The 14,320-nt window shown below is 36.4% G+C and overlaps 1 protein-coding gene across 1 annotated transcript in view; it reads left to right on the forward strand.

Moving 5' to 3' along the window:
• ATP8B3 (ATPase phospholipid transporting 8B3) overlaps nucleotides 1-14,320 on the forward strand; it is a 507,825-nt gene that overhangs the window by 53,454 nt on the left and 440,051 nt on the right. The window contains 1 exon segment of the mRNA XM_053700104.1: nucleotides 13,861-14,197. Within this exon segment, the coding sequence (XP_053556079.1) occupies nucleotides 13,861-14,197 (337 nt within the window).

The following is a 14,320-nucleotide window of genomic DNA, read 5'->3' on the forward strand; positions in this document are numbered from 1 at the left end:
AATCTAAGTATATCACATCAACGGATTCCCCTTTATCTATATGTTTACTTACTTCCTCGTAGAATCGAATTAGATTAGTTTGACATGATCTATTTCTCCTAAAACCATGATGATTAGAACTCATAATCTTGTTTACACTAATATGCTCATCAATATAATCCCTTATAATCCCTTCAAATATCTTCCCCACTATTTATGTCAGACTAACTGGTCTATAGCTTCCTGGATCAACCCTGCTTCCCTTTTTGATGAGTGGCACCACATCAGCTTTATGCCAATCCTGGGGTACCATGCCTGAGGATAATGAGTCTTGAAAAATTAAGAGTAGAGGTTTGTCTATAACAGTGCTAAATTCCCTTAACACCCTTGGGTGTATTCCATCTGGGCCTGGAGTTTTATTTACCTTAAGATTATCCAGTTTTTTCCTGATATCCTCTAAACATAACCCAGTTAATGGTATGGACTGGCATGTTCTATTTTGTTCCAAAGTATCATCCAATGGTTCCTCTCTTGTGTATACTGAAGAAAAAAACTGGTTCAGTACATCAGCCTTCTCCCTGTCATTATTTATCATGCTACATTTTAATGTACCTATATTGTCCTTCTTAGATTTTTTGCTATTTATGTACTTAAATAACCTTTTAGGGTTAGACTTAGAATCCTTTGCAATTAATTATTCATTTTCAGTTTTGGCTAATTTGCTAATTTTTTGCATGCTTTGTTACATTCCTTATAAATATTGTATGTTGAGTCTGTACTATTTTCTTTGAATAATTTAATTCCCTATGTTTTTTCCTAATTTCTCTAAACACATTTTTATTTAGCCACAACGGCTTTGATTTTTATTTTTTATTTTTATAACCATATGGTATTTGTTGATATGTATATTTATTTAACAAAGTTTTAAATATTATCCATTTATCCTCTGTATTTTTATTAGAGAATACATTGTCACAATTTATATTATTTAATGATTTCCTTAAATCGTTGAATTTTGCTTTCTTAAAATTAAAAGTCTTAGTTAAACCTTTAAGACACTGCTTATGAAAAGAGATTTCAAAAGTTACCATGTTATAGATCACTGTTACCCAAATGTTCTTTGACTTCTATGTTTGATATTATATCTGTATTATTTGATAGCACTAAATCCAATATAGCGTTACTCCTAGTTGGCTCCTCTATTAATGAATTACTAGTTTCATTGGCCCAGTTTATATCAGGGTAGTTAAAATCTCCCATAATTACAGCACTGTTATTAGCAGCCTTACCTATTTGGATAAGCAGTTGAGTTTCCTCCAGGTCACTAATGTTGGGGGGCTTGTAGCATGTTCCTAGTATTATATTTTTAGGATTTTTCTCCCCACTCTTTATTTCCACCCACAGGGTCTATTGTCACTTGTATCATAAATATCTTCCCTTATTGTAGGTTTAAGTTTAGGTTTAATATACAAGCAGATTCCTCCACTTTTTATTATTCTTGTCCCTCCTAAATAAAGTATACCCCTCTAAGTTAAAGGGACAGTCTAGTATAAATTAAACTTTCATTATTCAGATAGGACTTTTAATTTTAATTGACTTTCCAATTTACTTTTATCATCAAATTTGCTTTTTTCTCTTGGTATTCTTGGTTTAAACTAAACCTAGTATGGAAAAATAGAAATGGGCCCAGCACTCACCATCCAATTAAGGGTGCACGCTACAGGGGTTTCTGCACTAACCCCCAAAGTAGACAAATTTGTAGAAAAGAGCAGCAGCACCACACTTTATAAACTTTTAACTGCTTTTAATGATGAAACATACAGGAAAGCAACGACGTTGATGTTTCGGTCATCAACTGACCTTAATCATGTTGTCCATGATTAAGGTCAGTTGATGACCGAAACGTCAACGTCGTTGCTTTCCTGTATGTTTTATCATTAAAAGCAGTTAAAAGTTTATAAAGTGTGGTGCTGCTGCTCTTTTTTACAAATTAAACTAAACCTAGGCAGACTCATATGCTAATTTCTAAGCCTTTGAGGGCTGCCTCTTATCACATGCTTTTTAAATCTCTTTTCAACACAAAGAGACAGAAAGTACATATGGGCCATATAGATAACACTGTGTTCAGGCACAGGGGGTTATTTAAGATCTAGCACAAAACAATGCTAAATTTAAGACAATAGATAATAAACAGTCACAGTCATGTGATCAGGGGGCTGGAAGAAGGTTCTTAGATACAAGGTAATCACAGAGGTAAAAAGTATATTAATATAACTGTGTTGGTTATGCAAAACTAGGGAATGGGTAATAAAAGGATTATCTATGTTTTAAAACAATAACAATTTTATGGTAGACTGTCCCTTTAACTGCCCAGTCATGTGAATCATCCCACCAAGTTTCAGTTATACTGATAACATAATAGTCCTCTTCTGCAACTAAGAGCTTCAGCTTCCCCATTTTACCTGGTAATGTTAAGTTAGGAAAAAGAGGTATCATGTGGCACACTTGTTAAAGAGCCTAAATAGCTGTACCATAGGTTAGCACGAGGTTTATAGGTATTTAAAATATAACTTTTATTATAAATAGAGCTAAAAAAATTATTATATATATACACAAAAAAATAATAATTTTAAATTAAGAACATAAATGTAGCTGAAGAGAGAGGGGGGGGGGGGTGACCATATATAGTGTATTAACTCTGTACCATCATGTCAATCCTATTCAACTAGAACACACTGTGTCATAGGATGTTAGCAACAAAATTAAGTTGTAGAGTGTAATAGCACTTGGACACCAATAGGGGTAACAACAATAGGTCTAAACAATAAAAAGCTACATCAGATATATTGAGATACTTGATTAAAGGGACATAATACTCATATGCTAAATCACTTGAAACTGATGCAGTATAACTGTAAAAAGCTGACAGGAAAATATCACCTGAGCATCTCTATGTAAAAAAGGAAGATATTTTACCTCACAATCTCCTCAGCTCACCAGAGTAAGTTCTGTGTAAAAAGTTATACTCAGCTGCTCCCAGCTGCAGGTAAACAAATTTAAAAAAATGAAGAAATGAACAGCAGCCAATCAGCATCAGCAGTGCTGAGGTCATGAACTCTTACTGTGATCTCATGAGATTTCACTTAACTCTCATGAGATTTCATAGTAAGCTTCCTTTACCTGATTGGTGAAATAATATGAGAGTGCACGATGCTAGTCCCTTCAGATGTCCCAGGACAAACACACTAAAATGCTGCTTAGAAATCCTTTACAATGGGAGGTGGCTACTGAGGAACTTTTGAAGTAAAATATCTTTCTTTTTTACATAGAGATGTTCAGGTGATATTTTCTAATCAGCTTTTTACAGCTATGCTGCATCACTTTCAAGTGTTTAAACATTTGGGTATTATGGCCCTTTAAGTGATATAATCAGTTAAAAAATTGTAAATTAGGGTTGGTTCCAAAAGAAACTGCCCTATAGTGAAAATAATAGTGGACTTGCTTCTTTTGTGAGCGATTACAATGAAAGAAGTGTTTCCCACAAATTGGGATGGAAATATTCACAATAATTTTCTATTTGTACATAGTAACCCTGGTGTACATTGACAATATGTTAGAATCATATAAAGAACAGTGTCAGTGTTTTGTTATTGGACACTAGTAGGGTGTCCCTGGTACCCTTAGTATTTACCTAACTAACAGATAATCCTGGTGGTAGCCTGACACAAACTCACACAATTTATTGTATTGAATAAAGAGTTGCCAGTCTATCTGGCTCAAGCATTTTCTAAACCCTACTACAATTTACAATTTTTACAATTTTTTAACTGATTATATCACTTAATCAAGTATCTCAATATATCTGATGTAGCTTTTTATTGTTTAGACCTATTGTTGTTACCCCTATTGGTGTCCAAGTGCTATTACACTCTACAACTTAATTTTGTTGCTAACATTCTATGACACAGTGTGTTCTAGTTGAATAGGATTGACATGATGGTACAGAGTTAATACACTATATATGGTCATCCCCCCCTCTCTCTTCAGCTACATTTATGTTCTTAATTTAAAATTATTATTTTTTTGTGTATATATATAATAATTTTTTTAGCTCTATTTATAATAAAAGTTATATTTTAAATACCTATAAACCTCGTGCTAACCTATGGTACAGCTATTTAGGCTCTTTAACAAGTGTGCCACATGATACCTCTTTTTCCTAACTTAACATTACCTGACATATACCGGTATCAGGCACTGCCCTACTGTGATACGTAGGATTATCCATTAGGGACCCTAAGAGCCTAATACTCGTTCCCACCTTGAATTCCCTCTAACAAGGGGATTTTTTGCTCTCTAAATACACCCCCATTTTACCTGTCATGCTTCTTGCATTTGTTGCCATACATTTAATTTTCATGTGCTTTCTGCTGCTACTTGGTGTGCTTTCTTCTATACTTTCTAATATGATATTTCTTAAAGGGACGCTGTACCCAAAAATTTTATTTTGTGATTCAGATTGAGCATGACATTTTAAGCAAATTTCGAATTTACTCCTATTATCAAATTGTCTTCATTATCTTGGTATCTTTATTTGAAATGCAAGAATGTAAGTTTAGATGCCGGCCCATTTTTGGTGAACAACCTGGGTTGTCCTTGCTGATTGGTAGATACATTCATCCACCAATAAAAAAGTGCTGTTCAGAGTACTGAAACCAAAAAAAGCTTAGATGCCTTCTATTTCAAATAATTATAGCAAGAGAACGAAGAAAAATTGATAATAGGAGTAAATTAGAAAGTTGCTTAAAATTGCATGCTCTTTCTGAATTACAAATTAACAAATTTGGGTTCAGTGTCCCTTTAAGTCATCCCTTCCTTGAGATATTAAGGGAGTGACATATTCACAGACTGATCTCTCTGTTCTATTGTGTTCTAACTGACCTTCCCCCCTTTGCCTAGTTTAAAAGGTTCTCTAAACTTGCTACCATCCTTTCCCCCAAAGACACCTGCACCCATGTCATTCAGTTGAACAATTTTTTTTATTATCGCATTTGGTGGGGAAGTGGTGGCATGAAATATACCAAAATGGGCTTAGATCAATACTTTGTGATGTCTTCTAAAAAATATATATATACATGTCAAGGGATATTCAGGTATTCCTGACAGATATCAGTGTTCCAATGTAACTATCGCTAATTTTGAAAAAAAGTGGTTTGGAAATAGCAAAGTGCTACTTGTATTTATTGCCCTATAACTTGCTAAAAAAAGCAAAGAACATGTAAACATTGGGTATTTCTAAACTCAGGACAAAATTTAGAAACTATTTAGCATGGGTGTTTTTTGGTGGTTGTAGATGTGTAACAGATTTTGGGGGTCAAAGATAGAAAAAGGTTTTTTTTTTTAATTTTTTCATCATATTTTATAATTTTTTAATAGTAAATTATAACATATGATGAAAACACTGGTATCTTTAGAAAGTCCATTTAATGGCGAGAAAAACTATAAAAATAGCCCTGGTCCTTAAGGGAAGGAAATTGAAAAATGGCCTGGTCCTTTTAATCGTGATAAAAATGGTATATAATATGTGTGGGTACAGTAAATGAGTAAGAGGAAAATTACAGCTAAACACAAACACAGCAGAATGTAAAAATAGCCTTGGTCCCAAACGGTCAGAAAATGGAAAAGTGCTGTGGTCCTTAAGGGGTTAAATTAGTATGATATGACACAGACAGCAGGTAGAATAAACCAGATCATAATATAGCTCACTGGTTTGTAACAGCATACAAATGTTATATTACAGGGAGAATAATCATATATAAATAAATAAAGCCTTATTAGTTAAAAGTCAGACAGAAAGTATTGATATTAAACAACATCAGTTAGGAAATGTTTCTCAGTGTACATAGGGGCTCGGGATTGCTAGCCAATAGAATTAAAGAGCCATAAACCATTTAAATTACCCCATTAAAAAACTAATGTCAGTATGAGCACATATTGCAGGATCTCCCAATTCTATATAGTAGAGAACTGTTATATCTCTTAAAGGGACATATTACTCATATGCTAAATCACTTGAAACTGATGCAGTATAACTGTAAAAAGCTGACAGGAAAGTATCACCTGAGCATCTCTATGTAAAAAAGGAAGATATTTTACCTCACAATCTCCTCAGCTCAGTAGAGTAAGTTCTGTGTAAAAAGTTATACTCAGCTGCTCCCAGCTGCAGGTAAAAAAATAAAAAAAAATGAAGAAATGAACAGCAGCCAATCAGCATCAGCAGTGCTGAGGTCATGGACTCTTACTGTGATCTCATGAGATTTGACTTAACTCTCATGAGATTTCATAGTAAGCTTCCTTTACCTGATTGGTGAAATAATATGAGAGTGCACGATGCTCATCCCTTCAGATGTCCCAGGACAGACACACTAAAATGCTGCTTAGAAATTCTTTACAATGGGAGGTGGCTACTGAGGAACTTTTGAGGTAAAATATCTTTCTTTTTTACATAGAGATGTTCAGGTGATATTTTCTAGTCAGCTTTTTACAGCTATGCTGCATCACTTTCAAGTGTTTAAACATTTGGGTATTATGGCCCTTTAATAGAAAATGTGTTAAAATTCTATGCACTTATTTATCATCAAAACACTGCTCATGCAAATATTTAAGATAAGCGTTAATATCTGTGATTGCATGCAGGATTGCCAGTTATTGGTTATAGAGGTCAGAAAAAAATATAAAAAATGTCAATTAGAATATGATTGTCAGTGGACATAGAGGCTCGGCTCTGCTAGCCAATAGAATTAGAGTGTCATGAACCATACAAATTACCACAGTATACAAAATAAAATAAATAGTATACAGAATATAAATAAACATATCATTCAAAAGTCTACCGTATTTCTGCTGTCAAAAGATCATTAAATACATAATGAAAACGTATTATACACTGGAAAGACAGAGACTAGATGATAACATAACAATAATACTGGAATACATTATATTTTGTTATATCAACAGATACAAAATGATCATAGAGTCCCACATATGCAGTATTGACATGGTAGCATTATCCATAATCAGAATTCAAGATTTTTAAAATAGTGGCCTCCCAAAGCCCTATACACTTGCATGTGTATATAGTGTAGGTCTCCCTAAGTATAAGATCATTGAACCACACTTATAAGTGACATTCAGGCACCCTGAAATATGTTATAAGGTCACTAATAAGAAGGGCAATACCCATTAACAAAAATATGTCATTATCCTCAGAAGACCAATAGGGGATGGTGGAGAGTTAAGTCACACCTAGTATCCACATCTTTAATAATAATAATAATAATAATAATAATAATAATAGTTGAATTCAGTGTACAGCCACTGTAATAGACAACAATGTTGAGCTAATAGTAGATTATAGCCTCAGGAGGCAACAACTCACTAGCTATCAACTAGTAGGGATGTTAGGATGCAATTCCCTACTAGTTGATAGCTAGTCAGTTGTTGCCTCCTGAGGCTATAATCTCCTTTTTTTTTATTAAATGCTTTTATTGGTATAATTGAGTTTTTTCCAAAGTCTTGGAATCAGTCGTTTTGCGCAGTTCAGAATGTATTGAAGCAATTTTTTACGATATTGGCAAGGAATTTTAGGGAGGTCATTAAGTAGTATCAATGTGGGTGTTATAGCAATGTTGATCTGGAGTATATTATTGAGACTTCTATTGATATCTTTCCAGTATTCTTGGATTAGTGGACAGGACCACCAAATGTGGGACAAAGTCCCTATCTCTCCACATTGTCTCCAACAATATGCTGTGTAACCTATGGGGTGTCAGATACCACCTAGATAATAGTTTGTAATTCATTTCTATTATGTTTTGGGGTAGGGATGATTTTTGATAGAAAGATTTTTTCCCATTTCTCATCAGGTAGTGTGGTGTTTAGTTCTCTTTCCCATTTTAGGATAAAAGGTGGTCTGTAATCTGGGAATGGACGTTGTAGTAATTTAAGAGATATTAATATGTGTGACCGATGAATTTTAGGATTTGTGCAAAGTACTTTGAATGGTGTAAGTGCTCTTGTTAGATCTGCCTTATGCGGGTTGGTATTGATAGCATGTCTCACTTTAAAATAGGGGTACCATGTTTGAAAGGGAGGGCCTATTGTTACTGCAATATCTATTTGTGTACACATTTGCCCCTCAGAGAAGAGCAAATGTGCCGGTATTTTTGTTTTGATGCCATTTATTTTAGAGTTTTGTGCAAATTTATGTTGGCCGAATGGGTTATCAATAAGAGTTGTCATTGGAGAGATTTGTGTTGATATTCTATAGTTAGTGGAGATTGTGGTGTCCCATACTTTGTATGCTTGCTATATAGTAATTGGTGTATGTGTTGACAGGTCTATGCTTTATTGGTGTCCAGCATCTCTCACCTAGACTTTCCCTACCTATCATCTTGGCCTCTAGATATGTCCATGGTTTCTCAGGGGAAGTATGATTCCATGCAACAATTCGGGCTAGATGAGTAGCTCTGTAAAAATGTAGTAAACTAGGGGCTCCTACACCTCAGTTTTCTTTGTTTTTTTATAGAGTCTCTTTCGGGATTCGCCCTTTCCATTTGGACCATATAAAAGATTCAAGCAATTTTTGTTGTGTATGGAGATACGATTTGGGTAGGTCTAGGGGCAGAGCTTGAAATATGTATAAGTATTTTGGTAATATGGTAATTTTAATTGTGTGTGCTCTTCCTGTCCATGATAGATGTCCCTGTTTATGCCATGATTCTAACAGTTGGCATACTTCTTTTTGCAAAGAAATATAGTTTTGATTATATAGTTCTGATATTTGTGGTGTAATGTTGATCCCTAAATATTTTATTGCGGGTTTAATTAAAAAGTCTGTGTTTCTGGAAAGAAATTATATGTCTGAGTCAGGTAGGTTGACTGGTAACAAGACTGACTTGTCCATGTTTATGGAGAAATTTGAGACCTTGTTAAATTTGTGAAATTCTGTGAGTAGTGTGGGGATGGAGTCGATTGGGGATTTTACAGTAAATATAATGTCAATAGCGTAAAGCAGACACTTTTGGTGTATGGGACCTATGTCTATTCCCTTGATGTCTGGGTTTTGTCTTATGTAAGTAGAATAGTGGTGGTAGAGGAGTGGTGATAAAGGGCAACCCTGTCGGGTACCATTGGAGATCGGGAAACTATCGGCTAGATTTAGAGTTTTGTCGGTAAAGACCTGCATAGCTAACGCTGCTTTTTTTCCCAACGCACCCTTAAGACAACGCTGGTATTTAGAGTTGTCTGAGGGGCTGCGTTAGGCTCAGAAAAGGGAGTGTTGAGCCTAACTTAGCTCCACTTCAACCCTCAATACCAGCGTTGCTTACGGTAGCGGTAAGCAGCTAAAGCGTGCTCGTGCACGATATCCCCATAGGAAACAATGCTGCATTTTGGGCTGAAAAAAACCCAAACACCTGCAAAGAAGCAGCGTTCAGCTCCTAACACAGCCCCATTGTTTCCTATGGGGAAACACTCTCTAAGTCTGCACCTAACACCCTAACATGCACCCCGAGTCTAAACACCCCTAACCTTACACTTATTAACCCCTAATCTGCCACCCCCGCTATCGCTGATACCTGCATTATACCATTAACCCCTAATCTGCCGCTCTGGACACCGCCGCAACCTACATTATCCCTATGAATCCCTAATCTGCTGCCCCTAACACCGCCGACCCCTATATTATAATTATTAACCCCTAATCTGCCCCCCCAATGTCGCCGCCACCTTACCTACACTTATTAAACCCTAATCTGCCGACCGGACATCACCGCCACTATAATAAATTTATTAACCCCTAAACCACCGCACTCCCGCCTCGCAAACACTATAATAAATTTGATTAACCCCTAATCTGCCCTCCCTAACATCGCCGCCACCTACCTACAATTATTAAACTCTAATCTCCCGCCCGCACCGTCGCCGCTACTATAATAAATTTATTAACCCCTAAACCTAATTTATTAACCCCTAAACCTAAATAATATTCCTAAAATTAAATAAAATAATCCTATTTAAAACTAAATACTCACCTATCAAATAAACCCTAATATAGCTACAATATAACTAATAATTACATTGTAGCTATTTTAGGATTTATATTTATTTTACAGGCAACTTTGTATTTATTTTAACTAGGTACAATAGCTATTAAATAGTTAATAACTATTTAATAGCTACCTAGTTAAAATAAATACAAAATTACCTGTAAAATAAATCCTAACCTTACAAATACACCTAACACTACACTATCATTAAATTAATTAAATAAATTACATAAAATTAGCTAAAATAAAATACAATAAAATAAACTATACTATAATCCAAAAAAACAAACACTAAATTACAAAAAATAAAAAAGAATTACAAGCAGTTTAAACTAATTACACCTAATCTAAGCCCCCTAATAAAATAAAAAAGCCCCCCAAAATAAAAAATTCCCTACCCTATTCTAAAATACAAAAGTAATCAGCTCTTTTACCAGCCCTTAAAAGGGCTTTTTGCGGGGCATTGCCCCAAAGTAATCAGCTCTTTTACCTGAAAAGAAAAATAGAATACCCCCCCAACATTACAACCCACCACCCACACACCCCTACTCTAACCCACCCAAACCCCCCTTAAATAAACCTATCGCTAACCCCCTGAAGATCTCCCTACCTTGAGTCGTCTTCACCCAGCCGAGCCAAATTCTTCATCCAGGGTGCGCAGAGGAGGTCCTTGATCCGGTAGAAGTCTTCATCCAAGCGGCAAAAAAGAGGTCCTCCATCCGGTAGAAGTGTTCATCCAGGCGGCGTCTTCAATCTTCATCCATCCGGAGGGTGGTGGACGATTAGGTGCTTAAATGTTAACCAGTGTCAATGGTCTACCGTAGAAGAGTCCTACCAAGATCAAAAGTCTGCCCTCTGTGTCCGAACTTTTATGAAGTAGCTCAAAGGGGGTGCCTTTTTTAGAGAATATTCCTAAACCATTTTTTGTTGTTGTTTCTGAACTTTAATAGTTTTGGTTATAGTATAATTTGGAAAGAGTTGTCTCTTTGGTTTTCGTAAAGTGTGTTTCTTGTACCAATATAATGTCTATTTTACGTTTGTAGAAGTCATGGAACGCAATTGAGCGTTTTTCAGCTGATAGGAATCCTTTTAGGTTCTAACAAACATTATAATCAATATCAGATAAATTTCTCATTCACATGTAAATAGGTACCTGTATATTTCAATCATCTGAGCGTAAAGCAGGAACTGTCCTTTTTCACATGTTTCTTAAATATTAAGTTCAACATAAGTTTTTCAACAAATGATTGATTATTAACTAGGCATGTAGCAGGTAATGTCCATTTTCACATGAATTACTGTTCAAGAAAGGGAAACTGAAATGCTCTACTCCTGCTATTTTAACATTTTAACATTACAAACAAGATATATATTCTATAGTAAGTAATATTAGTGTTAGGTAGACTCATGGTTACCAGTCACCTAGACTAGTTGGAGGTAGTGTCCTTGTTCTTGTGGACTCGGGATGAAATGTTCAGGTTGTTTCTGTAGTGCCGGTTGTCCTATATGGTGGTTTGCTCCTCGTATGTTGTGTAGCTGCTTCTGCCCATGTTTTCTTTTGGGACTCGGATTGTTGCCTGGTCGGAGGTGCATTGGAGTTCTCTTCTGGGTCTGGTGCTGGTGGGGAGGGTATGTTCAGCTGTTTACAGAAAGAATTGGCTTATTCTGGGGCTTGGCAAATATGGCGTTTTCCATTCTTGTTGATCTGTAGTGATACCGGGAATCTCCGTCTATATGATATGTGCAAGGATCTGAGGTGCGCAGTTAGGTGTGAAAACTCTTTTCTCTTCTGTAACGTTTTAATTGAAAGATCTTGGAATATTTGAATGCGTGATCCAAGATAGGTGAAGTTTGGATGTGTTATGGAGAAAGTGTAAATTTTTTCCCTGTCTTTATAGTTCAGGAAACGTAGTATGATGTCTCTTGGTGGTTGATTTTCTCCTGGCTTGGGGCGGAGTGCACAATGTGCTCTTTCTAAGGGTACCTCGTCCATCACTATTGAGTTAGCTATTGCTAGTGACTGGAACAAGCTTTGAAGATGGTCTGCTATGTCATCTCCATTGATGGTTTCTGGAATACCCCATATTCTGAGGTTGTTTCTACACGTTCTGTTTTTTTATATCATCAAGTTTGTTTTCCAGATCTGTCAGTTGTTGTTGTTGGTTGGTTATAGTATGTGACATCTCGTCCATGTCTTTGACTAGCTCTTTCCTGTCGTCTTCCAGTGCCTCTACTCTTAACCCCCGTTCATTTATTTCTATTTTGAGGTCAGCACATTCCTCTCTGATGTTTATACTTGGCTGGATAAGATTGGCTGGATTGTCTTCTTCTTGTGTTGTTTTAGCTGGCGAACTGGGTGTGCAGGAGGAGGGATCAAGGGTTTTTTTTGGGATTCTTCTACAGATGATATGTTCATGTCTCTCTGTTTTTCTATGTTTTTGGTGTTCATAGAGCTTGCTGCTGGAGTCACAGGTTTAGTGAGTTTGTCTCCTTTAGTTGTTCTGCGCTGCACCATTTTGACGCTGTGTTTATTTGATGCTTTATTCTTGTTTTGTAAGAATTGGTAGTTAGCTCAGAGGTAATACATGTAGATTGCAGAGCTTAGTGAGTTGGGGTAATAAAAGGACTTTCTTAGGCCTTATTTGTGGTGTTTGGTATGTTATAGGCTTCAGGCCATGTGCTATTTAATGTCCCCCCTATAAGCATGTACAAAGTTTTTCTGTTCTGCTAGCTGTTTTTTTTCTGTTTCCTTTCTACATTGCTTGTTAGCAGCCAGGCTATAGTGTTACAGACTTCTCATTTGTCAGGTAAAGCATGGATTTGGTTGCTAAGCACATATAGAAGCAGTATTTAAGCTTTCATTATATTTGTTGGATGGGTCTGTGATAGTGTTATAGTGCGTAATGGTGGTTTGATCTTACCATCATACAATGATTTTTAGTAATGTGCTTGCTGCAGATGCATCAAAGAGCAGATGTTCTAGGTGTTCTCATCTAACGCCGGCATTTTTGAGCAGGGTCTTTCAGTGCATGACTTTTGCACTTCTGGTGCGTGTTTTGGTTGCAGCCTAATTACTGCTGAAGATCGTGCCCTTTTTCTGCCATTGTAAAACCGCGTTATCAGCTGTGTTAAATTAAAAATGTTCCAGCCAGGTGTCTTGGGTATGCTCCTTATTTTTGTAGTCAAGTTGGGCCTTGTATTATGTTTGGCCCCGACTCCGTCACTTCTGTGCTTGGAGCTCTAAACAAGTGCAGTCATCACTGTATAGGGCTTTGGGAGCCCAATATTTAAAAAAAATCTTGAATTCTGGTTATGGATAATGCTACCATGTCAATACTGCATATATGGGACACTATGATTATTTTTTATCTGTTGATATAAAACAATGATTTTACATCAGAGATACGGTAGACATTCAAAGAATATGCTTATTTATATTCTGTATACTATATATTTTATTTTTACCAAAGTTCACTGTCCATATGTAACCACCATATACATAAGGACAACTTTATGAATGTAATAAGCAGCACCAGCGGACTTATGGCAATTTAAAAACGGCTTTATTAAACAGATGATAGATCTTAAAACAAAGCGTGATCTTTAGTGACAAAGCAGTGCCTTAGGAATACACTCAATGAACTTGATGCTGACGCGTTTCAGCCCTTCTGGCCGTAGTCGTAGCTCTTTGTTTTAAGATCTATCATCTGTTTAATAAAGCCGTTTTTAAATTACCATAAGTCCGCTGGTGCTGCTTATTACATTCATAAAGTTGTTCATCTGGGGATCGAGCAAGCACAGAGGACTTCACAGCATAGCCGAATTACCAATATCATTTGCATTTGCCAGTACTCACCCTGGAGGAAAAGAAGAGCGATCCAAAGAGGTGTGGCCAGCTGAAAGACGCTTACCAGGTACGTCAGACGCCGAACAGCTGATCGAAGAGAAGACCCAGGAGGGGAATGGTACATTGAAGGAGGCACGCAGAGGTCTCTGTTTGACCGCCAAAGAGGTTGCTTCCAATTTTCAGGTACCCCCTGTGGACGGGCCAACTCCGACGCTGAGAATCTTCTTTTTGGCATTGACACCGGGAGAGACCGTGCAGCTGGGTAAGTGAGTGGGGGAATTTCCTGCATGAACTGTTAAACATCACACTGTACAGGACTTTTACGCCTATTCCCCCACTATATGGACACTAGACTGGTGCTCACACAGCAAGTGACTTTTTACCA

Source organism: Bombina bombina, chromosome 2 (genome assembly GCF_027579735.1).
Source record: "Bombina bombina isolate aBomBom1 chromosome 2, aBomBom1.pri, whole genome shotgun sequence".
Lineage (NCBI taxonomy): Eukaryota > Metazoa > Chordata > Amphibia > Anura > Bombinatoridae > Bombina > Bombina bombina.